The following is a 19,321-nucleotide window of genomic DNA, read 5'->3' as shown; positions in this document are numbered from 1 at the left end:
TTCTAATACTAGAATTGAATGAACAATGCTGCATCCTTACCTAAGCAAAACACTTGATACACGTTTCTGACAAGGTAGAAGGTCTTGTCATAAGATTTCATCCAACAAGTGATCTTCTGAAATGGGATATTGTCTCAACTACCATTAATATTTTATATCTTGTTTCTATTTTCAGACAAGTGATCTTCTTGTCTCTTGTTGTGCCAAATCAAAGAATAAATTATCGTTAGCACTATCATGACACCACACGAATAAGCAACTAATGAAGGTCACCACTATGCTGTCCTCATCCTCTTTTCTGCTCTTGATATTGCTCATTTCTGCAAATCCTTATGGAAGAGCCCTTCAAGGAGGCAATGGAATAGAAGAAGAGCTTGAAGATGTGAAAAGATCAGATTTCCCAACTGGATTTCTCTTTGGTGTTGCCACTTCTTCCTATCAAGTATACAAATCATGTGTTTCTTTAACTTCTGTGTATTTGCCTGTGTTTTTGGTGATATATTTTTCCATGCAGTTCTCTTGAAATTTGTCTAGCATGACACTACTCCAATGGTTTTAGATTGAGGGTGCAATTCTTGAAGATGGGAAGAGCCTTAGTAACTGGGATGTTTTTGTCCATAAAAATGGTGATAGTGATACTTTTTTACTGCTGCTTATAACAAGGTCTTTTTCTATACAAATTTGGGTAAAGAAATCTGATTAAGTTTCTACTTTGCTTCAAATTGTATTAGGTAATGTAAACAATGGAGACACTGGAGATATAGCCACTGATCATTACCATCGTTACCTGGTACCAAATTAACTAAGTTACCAACTCCAGTACTCTGATACCCTTTCACTTTACCCTTAACATTTTACTTCAATGATATGAAGATGTACATTAAAGATTTCAAGCAATGAATCCATTTAAAGCATGTGGCTTTTGAATCATTCATGACAGGAAGATATAGAGACAATCCATTCTCTTGGAGTGGATGCTTACCGGTTCTCCATTTCCTGGCCAAGAATACTTCCCAGTGCGTTATTTTCCTTTCAAGGATAAACTACTTAAGGAGTTCCTAAACTATTTCAATAATTAAGTTTTGGCTTCTCATCTATTTCAAGTCCCAATTTGGTCCATCAACCATAAAAAATGTCAAATTTTGATCCTTCAGTCCATCTCCACTAGTAAAGCTGATGGATCTAAAGGAAAAATTTAACGGATCTAAAGATAGAAATTGACTAAATGATCAAAATTTGACACTTTTTATTAATAGTGGATCAATTTGTGATTTAAAATATATGAGACGTCAAAGTTGACAATTGAAATAGTTTAGAGGCCCTTTAAGTAGTTTACCCTCAATGGTATAATCCCTTTTGGTCCATTCTTTTCTTGGAATGCCACAAACTCACAATAAATCTTTGAATGGTATGTTTAGATGGCAAATTGGGTGGTGTTAATGCAGCTGGAATCATGTTTTACAATAGTATAATCGATAATCTTCTACTCAGAGGTATTGAGCAAACATCACATGTTTCTTCCACCCTTCATCTCTTATTTATTACTACTGTGTCGCTTGAGAGCTTTAGATCACATTGTATCCAACGCAGGCATTCAGCCTTTTGTGACAATTCACCACTGGGACATACCCCAAGTGCTTAGTCACGAATATGGGGGCTGGCTAAATCCTCTGTTTCAGTATGTTGAACTTAATATTATGCTGGATTTCTGATTATGGATTTTATGTGAATGGTATATAACTCCGCAATATGATCAAAATCTTGGGTCTATGTGAATTGAATTAGGGATGATTTCGTCCATTTTGCTGAAACTTGTTTCAAGAATTTTGGTGATCGGGTGAGGCATTGGGTGACCATCAATGAACCAAATATGGCTGCAGATGTTGCCTATGAAAGGGGAAAACATCCTCCAGGTCATTGCTCCCCTCCTTTTGGCAACTGCTCAGCTGGTAATTCAGATACTGAGCCCCTGATTGCAATGCATAACATGTTACTTGCCCATGCCAAGGCTTCCAAACTCTACCGCGAGCAGTTTCAGGCAAGTAAAATACTTCGTTGGCATCAATGATATACAGTATCTGCTGTTTTACTGGATTATACAGCTAAACTACTTTTTTTTCCGTCATACCAATCTTGGGACAGCCCAAACAAGGTGGTGTAATTGGAATTGTGGTCCATGCAATTATGTACGAACCATTTACTGATGATGAGATTGACCAGGAAGCTGTAAAGAGGGCATTGGCTAATAATGTGGCTTGGTAAGTGTTGGCATCTCCTTAAGCTGTGCCATTTACCCTGCGATTGGGAGCTTTTACTGTCCTCTCCCGTCACGCGATTGAAGCCTCGTTGGCTAGAAAGATTGAAATCAAGAAGCTTCTCTACGTGAAATAAATCAAAATAAGACAAGATGACACGTTCTTGATGTGCTATGTTTATAAAACAGGGCTTTCGATCCTCTAGTGTTTGGTGATTATCCTCCAGAAATGCGTCGCTATCACGGAAATGAGTTACCCAAATTTACACCAGAAGAAAGACTGCTCATAAGGGATAGCATTGACTTCCTTGGACTGAACCACTATGCAACTCTTTATGCTAAGGACTGCATACGCTCAAGTTGTGGCAGCTCCGACTCTGCCTGTGCCCCTGGTGGAGACCGTGCCATCTGCGGCTTTGTCTGTACTACTGCAGAGCGTGGTGGTGTTTTGATTGGGGAACCAGTACGAGAATCAGATATTCGCTGAAATATCAAATTCAGATTGCTATATAACTCTTAAGATTAGTTTTTTTTTTCTCATGATTTTTTTTTCTGGTTTAAACAGACAGGGTTGCCAACATTCTCTGTTGTTCCAAGAGGAATGGAAGAGATTGTGGACTATGTAAAGAATCGATACCATAACAAGCCTATGTTTATTACTGAAAATGGTAAAAATATACTTTCGATAACATGCTTCTGTTATCATTTGTCTTACCATTGAGAACTCATAATTTTAACTAATCTGTAGGTTATTCTACACCTCCACAACAAGAACAAGTTGATGACTTCCAACTTGATGTCAAGCGAATTGCATTCCACAAAGCATACCTTGCCTTCTTGGCTCGAGCCATGAGGTGATATTGTTCCCATGATTGTTGTCACATTCATCTATCCTCATATACTGCCATTAATGATGCTTTTGTCGAGCAGATTCTTCGCCAATTATGGGATAAATATTCTCTTTTCTACTGATTTAGAAACTAAAAAAGGTTTATAAATTTTTCAACACTATGGAACATTTTTTCTTTAAGAAGCTATAGCCTATAAGCCTTCCCCTTTTGCCTCTCATCCTTCGGGCAAGGTATGAATGCATTTAAACAAATCATATCACCTCTCGTACAAAAAAGATTCATGATTTCATGTTTTTCTTGATGCATGCTTTCTTTCGTACTGAAAATCTTTGCTAGAATAGCTGATCAATTTACATACTTTTGTTTGACAGAAATGGTGCAGATGTAAGGGGCTACTTTGTCTGGACATTGATGGATGACTTTGAATGGTCATTTGGTTATGATGTAAAGTTTGGATTTTATTCTGTTGATTGTGCAACCTTGAATCGAACTCCTAGGTCCTCCGCCAAGTGGTACAGAAACTTCCTGAGGAACATCAGCTCCGATAGCATGAAGCCAAGAACTGCAGTTGCATTTTGGAGCAAAGTTGGTAGAGCAGAAGAGTGATGAACTGGTGTTTTCAGTTCATTTTCCCCTTTGTATATTTCACCATTGTTTATACATATGTTTATGGATTAATCTTTCCTATATTGTTAGTATATACACTGACGGAGTTGAATGGATGCTACATTATCTGTATTTGAATTTAAATCTTAAATTTTATATATGTGGCATGCATATAAACCCGATGGTATATACACCGTCAGTATATAAAAAATTTATCCTATGGTGAGAAAATAGTATACAAGCTCAAATTGAACCTCACTGCAATGTCGATCCTTAGTACATAAAAACATATTTGTGTCTTTTAATTTAATCAAAACTACATAATTGTCATTTCATGTTTAAGTGTCATTGATCATTATCTTTTGACACTTGTATTTTGACAAAGTGCTTTTGAATTTTTGTTCATAAAAATTTGCCAATATATTTTATTGATACCAAATTTATTAATTTCTTACAAGTTCATTTCCTTTTATAATTCTTGAGGTTAAAGATTTTAAGGTTAATTGTAAAGTTTTGAAAAGGTATTATGCTAGATGAGGTTATTTATAATTTATTGTCAACAAAAATTGACTACATTATTTGCTAATTCTATTCATTTTTCCCTTGGATATTTACCATTACTTATACATATGCTTATCCTTGGTATATAAAAGTATGGTGAGGAAATAAGAATCCAACAGTTGTATTATGCAGGATGAAATGTGCTCTTTCAGCGCTGAGAAGAATTGCAAAGTCTCATGCCTACTGAGAGGGAAAAAAAATTTTCTGTCTCTTTTCACCAGGTGTGTTTCCTCTTTGTCCAAGAATAGGAAAGATATAAAATATCCCATTTATTAATATATTTTTCTTTCTTTTTTTTTGGGTAGTTATATTTAAGTGGTCAAAACTTTACAATTAAAATAATTCATTGAAATTTAGGAACTTTTCCCTAATCAAAGCCTTAACATGAACATCAAACTTCATTCTTTGGTGCAATGCTGAAATTACCTCCTCCAAGGGTTCATATAATTGCAGGAAGCTCCCCTCCAATTTAATCACTTACATTTACCTCCCTTGACTCAATGGAAGATGGAACAAACCACAAGACCACACAATCAATATTTTAACAGTTAAAAAAGAAAACAAAACATGTAAAATTAGAATAACACAATTATTGGATGCTTGGATCAATTCATGGGACAATAATAAAACTAATAAGTATTGCATGATTATCTACCTATCTCAGTCCCTAATCAAACCTTCTTCCCTAATACCTTCCACACAGCCTTCTTCATGAAAAATTGAAAATTCCCTCAATCTATTTGCCTAATTACCATGTCATTCCCATAGATTATGGACACTAATACTATTATGGATTTTTTGTCATATGCGTATATTTAGTAAAAGGATAGTCCAAGTTTGTTTGCCAGGTTATAGGTACGTAAGGCCTCAAAGTCAAGAATCATTTTAAAAAACGGAAAGGAGTACATGGGAATAAATTAATAAAAACGACAAAATAAATTGTAATTACTAGATGGGTGCTCAATAAATTTCAAGAATTGCCTTTCAATTCCCCGGCAACGGCGCCAATAACTGCACTCTCATCTTCCTCATGGTCGATAATAGTCGGTGAGGGCAATTCTTCATAAACTGGAGAAATCAATTTGCTCGTTTTAAATGCCCGTTCACGCCTTGCTTCTTCCATCCCTTTATTCATCCTTTGTGTCTCCTGTTGAAGTTGGTGTACCCCCTGTTGAATTTGATATATGTTAGTAGCTATTAATTCAACCATTTCTTCAAGAGACATACCTGACATGGATGACTGTTCTTGAGACTCATACTGCTGAAAACTCATTGGCTGCTGAAAATTCATTGGCCCTGTTGTATAATCATAACTGGAGTTATCCCACCATCCTTGATCATACCCGTTTGGATTAGAGTTATACCACGTTTGAGACCAGGGTGAAAAATCTCCATAATTATTGAGTGGGACACTCAGATTATCTTGATATTCGGGGCACATACCAGTTGAATGATCCCTGGCATAACAAATTTTACAGGTTGCAGCAGCCATTCGTTTTCTAATAGAGTTTACGGCCTCTGCATGTGCGAACTTAGCAAAAAAACTAGTCTCATCGCCTTCCTCGGAAACAAAATCCATTATATCACCAAAATACGGAGTGTTAGAGGCCATAAACTATATATATAAAAAAAAACAAGAGAAAAATAAATTAAAAAAAATAATAAATAAATAAATAAAAACAAGGTGAACTCAAAAAGAAACAAATTAATCTGACACCAGTCCCCGGCAACGGCGCCAAAAATTGACAGGTGCCCAGCCTGTGCAATAATAAATACCTGCTCAAATAAAATACAAATTCTGTATATAGCGGTAAGCAGGGTCGAATCCACAGGGATTGAGGATAATTTAATTTCTTCTCAAGTTCCAGATATGGGGGGTTTTTGAAAATGAGAGTAACTAAATTACTTGGAATAAATTAAAATAAAAATAAAGTAACTACAACTCAAATAACTAATTATCACAATAACAATAAAAATGGATGAACTCTAGCCAAGAGACAACTTCGGAGATGGTTCACTTAATTCGATCACAGATGCAAGGATTACTCCAGTTACTATCTGATAAATTAGTTATAGTTGTCATACACGCGATAAACAACCAACTCTTCCTCAATTTGTCGATAGCCAAGGTACGACCGTTGACTATTTCTCTAATCAGGAAATAACCCTAGGTACGACCATAGAAGTTCAATTCCCTAATTGCATGAATAATTAGAAGAGTCTAATTCTAACCAATCAACACGCTACGAGGGTCTCTTTAAGTTAGCCTGTCTATCTCCCTGACACAAACCCAATCATGCCAGTTGCCACCAGTTTAGAATAATTAAACAATTACGGATTTAACTATCCTAATTGGTTTCAGGTTATTGAATTAATCTAAAATCCGGGCCCTGGATAATCGAATAATAAAACAACCATATGAACATAAAGCAGAAGATAGACAAATACCAGTGAATAATGGAAATAAATAAAAACTAATTCGATCTCACAAATTTAGTTGAACCAAGTCCTCCGTTGTTCTTGATTAGACAAACTTAGCCACGTCTCATGAGAAAATCTTCAAGTAATTTCATTGAGGTCCAGGCCATCAAAAGAGTCAAGAAAGAAACAAAACTAAACTATGCTAAAAAGTTCTCCTCAAACTCTCCCTTCAGCCTTTCTTATATAGCCAAAAGGATACATGACACAAGGCTTTCCTTTATCCCGTGGTCCCCGCACGAATTGAGAGTCCAATTCCAATTTACAAGCCTTGTACGTTTCTTTCTCATTTTAAAGTCCAAAAGGAATGATGACTCCAAATGCTCTTATCCCGTGGTCCCCGCCGAGATTGAGAGTCAAACAAACTCAAAAGAAAAGCCTGCCGAATTACTCATTGTTTCCTAATGTTCCTAGGACTCCTTGTACCAGCCTTCTCTTCATCAGCTAAAAAGGGAAGCCGTTTGTTTGATCTCTTGTGGGACACGTTGAGGGAGCTTCATAGAAGACTCCCACTTGTGAAGTAATTTGCTTCAAAAAGTCCCTGCTTTTTGTAGTTTTCTGCTCCATTCTCTGGAATTAAGTCCAGATACCAAATATAAGTAAATATCAACAATTAACACAATATTTGATACGAACAAAAGGGGAAATTAATAATAAAATTGCAAACAAATAATGCCCTATCAGAGTCCTAGTGTTCTCATTTTTAAATTTAACAAGTTTTCCTACTGATTCATTATGCAAGTTTTCCTAGTATAGAATTCAACAGGACAAAAACCTAAAAGCATTTGGCAGACAGGTGTCGAGCCTAGGAGTGTGCATCGAATTCGAAATCGGTAATTCAGAATTTTTTGAAATTTTGGTATCTGATAATTCACCAATTTCGAATTCAAATTCGTACCGAATTCAATTCGGAATTCGGTAAATTTCGATTTCACCGAATTTGGAAAAAATTTTATTATATAATATAAAATTTATAATATAATATAATATAATATAAATTTTATATAATATTATATAGTATAAATTTTATATTACATGTATAAAAAATATATTTATATATTAAAAACAAATTTGAAATTGAAATCGGAATTCGAATTCCGATTTGAAAAACTCCATTACCGAATTTGAACCAAATTCGAAATATATGAATTCGGAAAACCCGAATTCGATTCTGATTTCCAATTTACTGATTTCGAAAATTCCGAATTCAATTCAAATTCGATCGGTAAATCGGAATTTTTTGATTTTGCACACCTCTAGTCGAGCCTGTACAATAATAAATACCTACTCGAGAAAAATACAAACTTGTATATAGCGTGAATAGGGTCGAATTCACATGGACTAGGGATAATTTATTTCTTTTAGAGTCCCGAGTATGGGGAGTTATGTATAGCTTTTGAAACCATAGAGGATTTATATAAAAAAAAATACTAAATCACAGGGAGGTAAAATGTAATTTATCCAAAAAACCTTTTACAGTTATTATTTTTATATTAGATTAATTTTTCTTATACTATCAGTGTATTTTTAAGTGTTAAAAAGAGCAACAAAAATCTATGGAAAGGCATTCCCCATTCTAATGCCAATTCCCAATTCTCTCTGTTCCTGGAAATCTTTCCCAAGTAGGTACCATAAGCTGCACAGAATTCACAATGGATGCCACGATAGTACCACAGACCTGTTTAGCTTGAAAAACTCCAGCACTACTAGCATGCCAAAGTTCATACACTGTCTAAGGACTTCGTAGCTTCATGACTCAATTACACAATTCGCAGATGTTAGCTGCACACTTTTTAATACCCTTTTGGATTTGTTTCTTTTACACAATAGTTTGACAGCAGGTGTATTGATTGTTGTATATACTATCTTTTTTTTTTTTCTATTTTTTTGTCCTGCATTCTTGTAGCTATGTTATTTTTGACATTAACTCGGACACATCCGTGTAAGCTGTGAGAATGAATGAGAAGCCCGTGTAAAATTTGTAGCCTATAATGTTAATAAAATTTTTTTCTCATAGTTTTACTTGGAATATAACTAGCGTGTAAAGTATATATATATATATTTAGTAGAAGGAAGTCAAAATTATATGATCGAAGAAATGAACACGATTACGGACAAGAAGTATCTTGGAAACAGCAATTGGACATGTTTTCGATTGGTCTATGATGCTTATGCGTCATTCTTAATTTTGCAACATCTTCACTTGCACAAATTTTTCTTGAGTCATTTGGGCAATTTAATACTTCTTTTTCTATACATGGTTCTGAATGCAGTTAACTATAGGACGAAATCAATAACAATAACTTGAAACAAAAAGAAAATAAATAAATAAATTGCTAGCTATCCAATCAATGGGTATTTGGAACATCATCATGTACATTTTGCCAATGACAGACAGGGTTCGGGTATACTAAAGCTAATTTCCCTCCTATATTGTTGTTGGCAAAATACAATGCTAGGTATACCCCTATTTAACATAAAATGCAATAAGGCAAAGTCCAAAAATGTTTACTTTTTTCCTTTTAAACAGCTTGTGCTTTTCTCTTTGCGTGTATATTTTTCCTCACGTTTTGTACTTTTCTTACAATGTCTGACTTGGCAAGCTCTAGGAGAATTTAATATTTATCATTCTCCATCTAATTTTATTATCACGTATTATCGTACTACATTAGGGTAACATTTCAATGTCGCTCTGGAATTGTAGCCATGATCTTGTGCTACATTTGTGTTATGATTTCATGTAAAGTTGATTAATTTTTTTTCATTGTTACTAATTTCACTATCAAATACTACAAAGTTGTATAAGAATTTTTTAAGAAAAAAAGGAATGAATGAAGAATAAATAAACACAAAATTAATCTCACATGAATTTCCTTAATCTCCGATAATTCCAGGCTAATGAATTTCTTTAGCCTTCATTATTCTAAGTTAATAACTTCTAGTTTTGTCTTGTATCGATCAACAACTCTTCTGACTTCTCCCTATTTCTCGTCTCTATCTAGTATTACTTAAGAGGATATTTTTTGGCATAATAAAGTTTTAGATATGTTTCCTCATGGGAGATAATATATGCCAAGTTTGTTTGTTACAAGTTTTTTTAAAAATTTTAGCTACAGTAACCTCAAAAAAATTTTCAAAATTTTTAAACTATACACTCAAAATATTCAAAAATTTACACACTTCAAAAATTTTTTTTAAAAGCTTCTATAGTAAGTTACAGTAAAGTTTTGGACAAACTCCCAAAAAACTCACTTGCCAAACGGGGCCATAATCCATCGGGCGGAGTTTTATTATTCTTTCTTAAAAAGGCTATAGGAGAATTTAGATTTTGATAACTACCCAAATTTATTCGCAATTTTTCCAACAAAATATTTTATCATTGCCTCGAAATGTTATGCACTAAACATTGCATTAGTATAATTAATCTGCAACCTAATTAAATTGAATAAAACATTAATCAACATGATTGAGTACGGTACCTGAATGATTTTGTGTATTTTATGTTTGTTGACTTCATAAATTGGGAATAAAAAAAAGATCATTAATCAGCAGAGCTAGCGTCATGCAAACAAACAACTTTCGCATGATTCTCGAGTGATAAGACTCCTCTCACCGACTATGGTAAAACGTGAACATTTTTTTCCTCTCTCTTGACTTTTAGTATAAGTGGAAAGGTTTCGAATCCAAAGTTTCTCACTTGCATTTAGAGATAGCAACGGGAGCGGATAAACGTGTGTACCAGTCCCGCAGGGGAATAATGGGACGGGGCAGGGGGAATTTTTCTCCCCTCATTTTAAATGGGGCGAGAGGCAAGGAATGATACCCTAGCTCCATCTCTGTCCCGTCCACCGCTTCAAGTTATTAACATAAATAAATGTAATATATTATATAATCTAATAATAATAAATTTAGAATATTTGACAACTAAATGTAACATTTATCCCATTTCTATCTAAATTTCTAGTTGATATTTGGCACGAGCAATTTATGTGTTCTGAGTATTTCCAAGTGCTATTTATACAATCCAATTGAGTTTCTTAATTTTCTTGGTGTTTTCTTTCATCAATTTTCTTGTTTTATTTTTCTTTTTTCACTTTTTCAGTGCCATTTTTTTACCCTATTCTTTGAATTTAGCTTTGATCTATTGAATAAAGGATCCTAAAAAACAAATCAAATTATCACCCGCGGGAGAAGCGAGGCAGGAGGTGGGTGGAATGGAGGCAGGGGTCGGGGGAGTTTTTTTGGCAACAAGACTGGGGACCGGGGGGATCCCCTGCTCCAAACACGCCCTGTTGCCATCCTACTTGCGTTCTTTACTCCCTTTTTCCTTGTTAAAAGCAAATGAATTAAGAAAACATGCCTTTTTTTTATGATTTCTGTAATTCTTTTAAACCCCTTCATTTCTAGCATCTTTCTGGCTCAAATTCTTTAGATTTTGCATGCACTAATCACTTAGAATATCTAGTTTTTATATTAATATTCAAATTTTAACTACACTGAATATCTTGAACTGTTACAAAATGTGGAAAACTGAATTTTGTAAGTTACAAAGTAACAGTTTTTGAGTGAGGATGCTATGGTCTTTTAATAATGTAGCTGGTTTGAATTAAAAAAATTGCATGTTGATTAAATTGATCTCATAGTTATTCTAGTAATTGCAAGTATAACATACAAATAAAAAAATAAATTCATAAGATAAAATTCGTGTATTAACAAGGTCTACTATAACATAAAAAGATTTGTCAAATGCTGATTTCAAGGCAAATGAATGCAAATTCAGCTTCCAAGCGTAACGCAATATCACCAACTTGTAATTCATTCTAGATGCTTGTACAACTCTACTCTCCTGCCTCTCCCCACACCTTTCCCACATTCCAACATAGTTTTCAACTTTATAGCGGGAAAGACTCTAAACGCAAATATGTAATATTTAACTACGATTCATTTGGATTCTATATGGATAAATTACTTTTTACTTCCCTATAATTTAGTGTTTTACTACATAACCCTTTTATGGTTGAAAAACCTATATATAACCTCTTCCTAATTTGAGTTAAAGTGCCACCGTTAGTTTTTTTTGTCAAAACTAACGGTCAATGATAAAGAATCAAAATCAAAGTAATAAATTGACAAATTTACTCTTCCATTACTTCTTTTCTTCCTCCAGACATGAAAGAAAGAAATTGAAATAAATAATGAATAAATAAGAACTAGAAAATACCATTAAAAATATGGTTTAAACACCTATAATAATATTTGTAGTAAAAAAATATACTTTTTGTTTCTTATTTATTTGTTTTATATTTTCCTTCCATCTTGTTAGTTTCTTTTCTATTTACTTTTGTTTCCCTTCCATCTCTTTTGTTTTTGGAGAAAATTAAGATTTTGTAAGCCAAAGTATAGATTTTCAAAATCATCTCTTCCGTTCCCAAAAAAAAAAAAAAAAGAAAAGAGAGAGAGAAAAGGGAAAACAAAGTAGCAAAAATGGTGAATTTGTAAATTTATTAGGTTGACTTTGACTTTTTACTATTAATTATTAATTTTAACGGAAAAACTAATCAGTGACACTTTAACCCAAATCACGAGATGATTATATATAAGTTTTTAAATCATAGAGAGTTATCTAATAAAATACCAAACTACAAGACGTAAATGGTGTTTTACCCATCCCATATATAACAAATGTGTCTTTTTAACAAAATTGTATAAATAATTAATAAAGAATTACAAATTACTCAAATCGTATAATACAAACAACCCTTACACTTTCCAAATACTTCTGTATCCTTACCATAGCAAATCACTGAATCACGTGTCTGACCAGGTGGCAGGCAGTGTTCAACGTCATGGGATTTCATCCGACAAGTAATCCTCAGAAGCTGTATGTATCTTAGCTACCACCAAACGAACCCATGAATATTTTAAGTCTTGTTTCTGTTTCTTGACAAGTAATCTTCTGTTGCTTCTTCTACAAAACCCCCGACTGAAGTGTCTTTACTCTTCAGAACCATCACTACACCTCTCTTATACAACGAAGGTCACCAACATGCTCTCGTCGTCCTCTTTTCTGCTCTTCATATTAATCATTTCTGCAAATCCTTGTGTAAGAGCCTATAATCAAGGAGGCAATGGAATTGCAGAAGAGTTTGAAGATGTCAAAAGATCAGATTTCCCAGCTGGATTTCTCTTCGGTGTTTCCACTTCTTCATATCAAGTATATAAAATTACAAATCATGTGTTTCTTTAACCTTCTTGTTCTTGTCTGCATTTTTTGGTAGAATACTTTCTATGAAATTCTCTTGGAATTTGTCTAATATGAAACCACTTCAATGGTTTTAGATTGAGGGTGCAATTCTTGAAGATGGAAAGAGCCTTAGTGACTGGGATGTTTTTGTCCGCAAAATTGGTAATAAGTGATACTTTTAAACTGCCTCTTGCAGCTATGTGTTTTTCTATACAATTTTGGTTCAATGAATCTGATTAAATTTCTACTTTGTTTCCAATTTTTTAAGGTAATATAAAGAATGGAGACACCGGAGATATAGCGACTGACCATTACCATCGTTACATGGTACCAAGTTACCAGCTCTGCTACTCTAATTTCTTGTTTTTACTTATCTCAATGTACCTTAAACATTCTAGATAAATGATATGAAGATGTAAATTAAAGATTTTGAGCAGCAAAACGATATAAAATTTGTTTGCTTTTGGATCGTAACAGGAAGATATTGAGATAATCCATTCCCTTGGGGCGGATGCTTACCGTTTCTCCATTTCCTGGCCAAGGATACTTCCAAGTACGTTTTTTTCCCCTCAGGTATAACCCCTTTTGGTCCCATTTTTCTTTGAATGCCACGGACTTATATGTTTGAATGGTTGTTTAGATGGGAAATCCGGTGGTGTTAATGCAGCTGGAATCATGTTCTACAATAGTATTATTGATAACCTTTTACTCCGAGGTACTAAGCAAACATAACATGTTTCTTCCACCTTTCATCTCTCATTTACTTCTATTGTTTCAGAGGCTTAGATACATTGTATCAATGCAGGCATTCAGCCATTTGTGACAATTTACCACTGGGACATGCCTCAAGGGCTTAGTGACAAATACGGGGGCTGGCTCAATCCTCTGATTCAGTATGTTGAACTATAAATCTGATTATGGATTTTGTTTGGATGATATTTAACTCTTCAATAAGATCACAATTTCGGGTATATCTGACAAATTAGGGATGATTTCCTCCATTTTGCTGAAACATGTTTCAAGAATTTTGGTGATCGGGTAAGGTATTGGGTGACCATAAATGAACCAAATACAGTTGCAGAATGCGCCTATGAAAGGGGAAAACATCCTCCAGGTCATTGCTCCCCTCCTTTGGGCAACTGTTCAGCTGGTAATTCAGATACCGAGCCCCTAATTGCAGTGCATAACATGTTACTTGCACATGCCAAGGCTTCCAAACTCTATCGCGAGCAGTTTCTGGCAAGTCAAATACTTAGTTTGCATAAATCATGACATCAACTTGCATTACTGCATCCCTTTGTTTTACAGCTTAACATTGTTGTTATCGTTTCAACAAAGGAGGCGTATAATCTGAACTGCACATTTTTTGTTGCAGCCCAAACAAGGAGGTGTAATAGGAATGGTGCTCCACTCATTTATGTTTGAACCATTAACTGATGATGAGCATAACAAGGAAGCTGCAGATAGGGCTTTGGCTTTTAATCTGGCTTGGTAAGTCATGACATCACCTTAAACTGCACCCTTCACCCTGGGACTGGAAGCTTCCACAGTCATGTACCCTAATGAGCTAGAAGCATTGAATTTCCCCTTTTCCTGTCACTCAATCGCAGCCTAATTAGCTAGAAGCATTGAATTAAGAAAATTTTCTATACGAAAAAAATAAAAAAATGACCAGATGCCTCATTTTTTATGTGCCATGGTTCAATTTATAAAACAGGGCTTTGGATCCTCTCGTGTTTGGTGATTATCCTCCAGAAATGCGTCGATACCATGGGAATGAGTTACCCAAATTCACATCAGAGGAAAGACTGCTCATAAGGGATAGCATTGACTTCATTGGACTAAACCACTATTCAACTCTTTATGCCAAGGATTGCATACACTCAAGTTGTTCCTGCTCTGGCTCTGCCTGTCTCCCTGGTGGAGACCGTGCCATCCTAGGCTGTCTCCACATCTGCAGAGAATGGTGGTGTTTTGATTGGAGAACCTGTATGAGAATCAGATTTATCCTGATTTATTGCATTGACTGTATATCAGATTCTATTTGTTATATAGCTTAAGATTAGCTTTTTCCCAATCTTGTTTTTTTGCTGTTTTTAACAGACAGGGATGCCTAGATTCAGTGTTGTTCCAAGAGGAATGGAAGAGATTGTAGACTATACAGTGAATCGATACGATAACAAGCCCATTTTTATTACTGAGAATGGTAAACATATACATTTGGAAATATCTGTGATTTGGATTAGTTTTGAACATCCACAGTTTTTGCTCTTGCTCTTGTGCTCCTGTTCCACATTGAGTTGGCTCTGATCGTGTTATTCAGATAAAATTTGCACCTGGAGTGCAAGTAGATCTATGTTTTTAGATGTTATGTTGTCTCAAAAACTGCTACCTTGTCATGTCTTATTCTAACTTTTACCACACAATAATCAGATTTTTCTAACAAGTGCTCAATGGATACTTGTGAGTACACAATTTGAATGCATACTCACATTTATTACTCCCTGCATTTAAATACTTTCTCGATTTGATCTCACTTTTCCCAGTAATTAATACATGAAATCCATCTTATTGAGTGTCCAGTGACCACTAAGCATTGTTAGACAAGCTCATAATAATTCTATCTTACCTACAGGTTATTCTTCGCCACTGCAACAAGATCAACTTGATGATTTACAGCATGACGTCAAGCGAATTGAATTTCACCAAGCATACCTAGCATCTTTGGCTCGAGCCATGAGGTGAGATTGTTCCTCTGATTGTACTGAAATTATTTGCTCGAATAACTAATAAAAGTAATTATTTTTTGTTTGATAGAAATGGTGCTGATGTGAGGGGCTATTTTGTTTGGACTTTGATGGATAATTTTGAATGGTCATTTGGGTATGATGTGAAGTTTGGACTTTATTCTGTTGATCGGGCAACGTTGAATAGAATTCCTAGGTCCTCTGCCAAGTGGTATAGAAATTTCCTGAGGAACATCAGCTCCAATGGCATGAAGCCCAGAACTGCATTTTCACTTTGGAGCAAAGTTGGTAGAGGAGAAGAAGAGTGATGAACTAATGTTTTCAGTTCATTTCCCCCCTTTATCGAACATATGTTTATCCAAGAATGGTGAGGATATTGAATAGCAAGCTCGAACTGTGCCTCGCTGCATTATGTTGTATTATGCGAGATCAAATTTACCCTTACAGTTTACAGCACGAAGAAGAACTGGAAATTTCGTGGCTATTAAGAAAAATTAAAAAAAAAAATTCGGATTGTCTTTCACCAGGAATGGCTCCTCTTTGACCCTGAGTTTGAAAAAACGAAAGATATTTAAAAAAAAAAAAGAAAAATCCTCATTTAGTTTTTCTTTCTTTGGGCAAATTACACCTTTTCCCCCCTGTGGTTTAGTGGTATTTTAGATATCCAACATATAGTTTCAAAAATTATATATAATCCCTTCATAGTTTAAATTAAAGTGTTTTTTGTAATGGAACCGTTGAAATGTTGAGATACCTTCATTTATAAGCTAACATGATTGGAGTGACCAAGATATATAAACGTAATATGCATGAAATTTTAGCTCGTTATGGTTTATTGCTTTATCATATAATCTCCATATAGTTTAGTGGTTTATCATATAACTCACTTATAGTTTTCAAAATTTATATATAACTCCTCATTCTGCTTAACAAATAATTTTCATCTTAACATAAGGGTACTTTTGAAATTTTATTCGACTCCATTCTCTTTTTTGACACTTTAGTCTAAATCATGAGGGAGTTATACATCAATTTTGAAATCATAAGAGATTTACGTAGAAAAGTACTAAATTAAAGGGGGCAAAGTGTAAGTCATCCTTTTCTGGATAGTCACATTTAATTTTTTTTTTATTTTGTCTTTTAAAAAAGATTAATAGTGGCTCTTCACTTACTCTTTTGATGATTCGAACCATGACCTCTTAATTATAAGCAAAGCATCTTACCAACTAGGCAACACTTGATTGTCAAATCATATTTAAGTTGTCAAAACTTTACAATTAGAATGAAGTTATTGGTAGGTAGTTGTTACATTTAATCATTAAACATGTTAAGTATGCAGGTGCATGAGAATTTGGAACAATGACAGTTTAGCATTTTATACCACTACTATGTTTTTCTTCTTTAGTAAAAATATTACATTAGACAATAATTAGTAAATTTTTTAAAATAATTTTTAAGTATTTTTCAATTATATAGTAAGTTGCTTGATTTCTTAATTGGTAACACAGGAGGGCAGCATAATTGTGAAGAATAGAAAGTACGCACTCTTTTACATTCAAGAAGAGCCTAATATCGAAATTTGATAGCATGAAAACATCCTATGAACTATTAATGGAGGAAAAAGGACGTTATATTGTAACGATCTAATTTATTCAGTCCATAAAGAAAAAGAAAAAGTTGCTTGCAGAAAAATATCATATTACATATTTGAGAGCCAAGAAATTAAACTTTCAAGGATAATTGGATAAATCTCCCTTGAAGTTTTTCTTAATATTATTTAGAGCCCTTGTTGTTTTCAAAATCTCTCATACCTCCCCTAGATTACTGTTTCATAACATTGTCAACCCCTTTGGGTTAAATTAACATTAAAAAAATGCGTATTACAAGAGAGACAATATTTAAGTTTCATGTCTACCCTTTATACTGTCCTTTAAATCATTATTAGGACAAAAATGGAAATAGAAATATACTGAAAGAGAAAGGTAAAAATAGGAGAGGGCATACTTCCAATAAAGAGCAAAGTTGCAGCAACTGAGCAGTTTTTATAACTATTACCACAATGGATAGTACTTCAGCTTTTCAACTACATAAAAATGCAATAACACAACAACAAAAGGAACATGAATTCAGCAGCAAAAGATAAAAGTAAAGAACAAAATTGGGAGAAGATATTATAGCACAACGTGGTAATTTCCAATAGGATGGCACTCTTGTAATTGACCAACATCATTTACCATAAAGAATTGATATTATGGAAGGCCCTCTTAAAATTCACCAACACAATTTGCCAAAATATTTTCAACAACAATAACGATGATAATATTATGTTAACACTAACATAGAACTGAAACACTAAAAGCTGGGTGATTTTAATGTCTCAATCCATTTTTTTTTTTTTTTTTGAAGAGTGTCAGAATCCATATTTTAATACCAGAGAAATATTCTTTTAAAATGAAACATTTATCCTTTTCAATGTGAAGTCAATCTTTGACCGGTTGAGGGTGTGTCCCTTAATTTAAAGTATAATTGCAGAAAAATTAAAATTTGAAAACCATAAAAGTAGCCCTTCAGAGTTGAGTTTTGTATTTTTTAGTCCCCCACTTTTAAAATGATGCATTTTGATCCCTTACCTATGAGGTTTTATACTTTATTAGTCTCTCACTTTTAAAAGGTGTAATTTGGTCTTTCACATATCCAAAAGACATCATTTTTACCCCAATTCTCATTTCCATTAACATTTTCACTTATAATTGAACCAAAGCTCAATATATATATGTATGTATGTATGTATATTATTGAAGTACCTAAATTCATTCTTTGAAGATTTGAATCCAAGATTTATAGATATTGAATTCAAACCCTTTGCCCCATGCTTGTTTCTTAAATCACACCAATCCCTTGCTAAAAAAAGATCAACTATTTTTTTTTATTTTCTAGATATAAAAAAAACTAGGTAAAGGCAGAATGTTTAATTTTAGTACTAAAATTTTATTGGAGGTGATTTTAGGCACAAAAATAATATGTTTTCTTCATAACAGCATATTATGATTCAAGTTAAAGAGTTCTTAAAAATGTTTTCTTTTCTTTGTAATAATTTAAACTTCTCGTCTGAATCATGATAGCATTAAAACTAAGGCGGTTCCCTACTCCAATTTAGCTTCAAATGGTAGCCGTACTAAATTTTTATGGATTGGTCATGATTTTGCACGTGTAATTTGGCATATTGGTTTTAGTTATTTTAGGTGAAAATGTTATCAAAATTCATTTTTGGACTGAAAATGGTGAATCCTATATGTGTAAGGGACCAATACTCATCATTTTAAAAGTGAGAAACTAAAAGAGTAGAAGCGCTAAAATGCAAGGGACAGAAACACGTCAATTTACAAGTGACCGACTAAAAAGGTGCAAATCTCAAATCCGAAGGACTATTTCTGCAATTTTCCATTTAAAGTACCAATTGGGTCCAATACCATGTGCCCTAAGAGTTACACCTTTCGTTATGTGTTAGGTATCATTACGTCAACATTTACCCAAACCTAATATCCTTTGGGTTTATACAAAGACAAAACAAATCTATTTT

The 19,321-nt window shown here is 33.9% G+C and overlaps 1 protein-coding gene and 1 pseudogene across 1 annotated transcript; both read left to right on the top strand.

Moving 5' to 3' along the window:
• The first annotated feature begins 223 nt into the window (after window positions 1–223).
• LOC113718717 (beta-glucosidase 18-like) lies at window positions 224–3,788 on the top strand. The gene is made up of 12 exons (XM_027243618.2): window positions 224–442; window positions 560–626; window positions 732–790; window positions 941–1,016; window positions 1,419–1,493; window positions 1,591–1,678; window positions 1,786–2,038; window positions 2,143–2,258; window positions 2,444–2,717; window positions 2,820–2,922; window positions 3,003–3,108; window positions 3,477–3,788. The coding sequence occupies exons 1-12, from the start codon at window positions 263–265 to the stop codon at window positions 3,709–3,711; spliced, it is 1,632 nt and encodes a 543-aa protein (XP_027099419.1). The 5' UTR covers window positions 224–262; the 3' UTR covers window positions 3,712–3,788.
• An 8,871-nt stretch (window positions 3,789–12,659) lies between these two features.
• Window positions 12,660–16,191, top strand: LOC113718437 (beta-glucosidase 18-like; annotated as a pseudogene).
• Window positions 16,192–19,321: the final 3,130 nt, after the last annotated feature.

This window comes from Coffea arabica, chromosome 11c, assembly GCF_036785885.1.
Source record: "Coffea arabica cultivar ET-39 chromosome 11c, Coffea Arabica ET-39 HiFi, whole genome shotgun sequence".
Classification (NCBI taxonomy): Eukaryota; Viridiplantae; Streptophyta; class Magnoliopsida; order Gentianales; family Rubiaceae; genus Coffea; species Coffea arabica.
This window is presented reverse-complemented; position numbering and strand designations above follow the sequence as displayed.

Bases quoted from the DNA above. Each gene is read 5' to 3' on its own strand.
- LOC113718717 (XM_027243618.2), top strand. From the start codon at position 263: ATGAAGGTCACCACTATGCTGTCCTCATCCTCTTTTCTGCTCTTGATA. The intron at 1,494-1,590 runs GTATTGAGCAAA...TATCCAACGCAG, and splicing joins CGATAATCTTCTACTCAGAG to GCATTCAGCCTTTTGTGACA. The intron at 2,259-2,443 runs GTAAGTGTTGGC...TTTATAAAACAG, and splicing joins TTGGCTAATAATGTGGCTTG to GGCTTTCGATCCTCTAGTGT.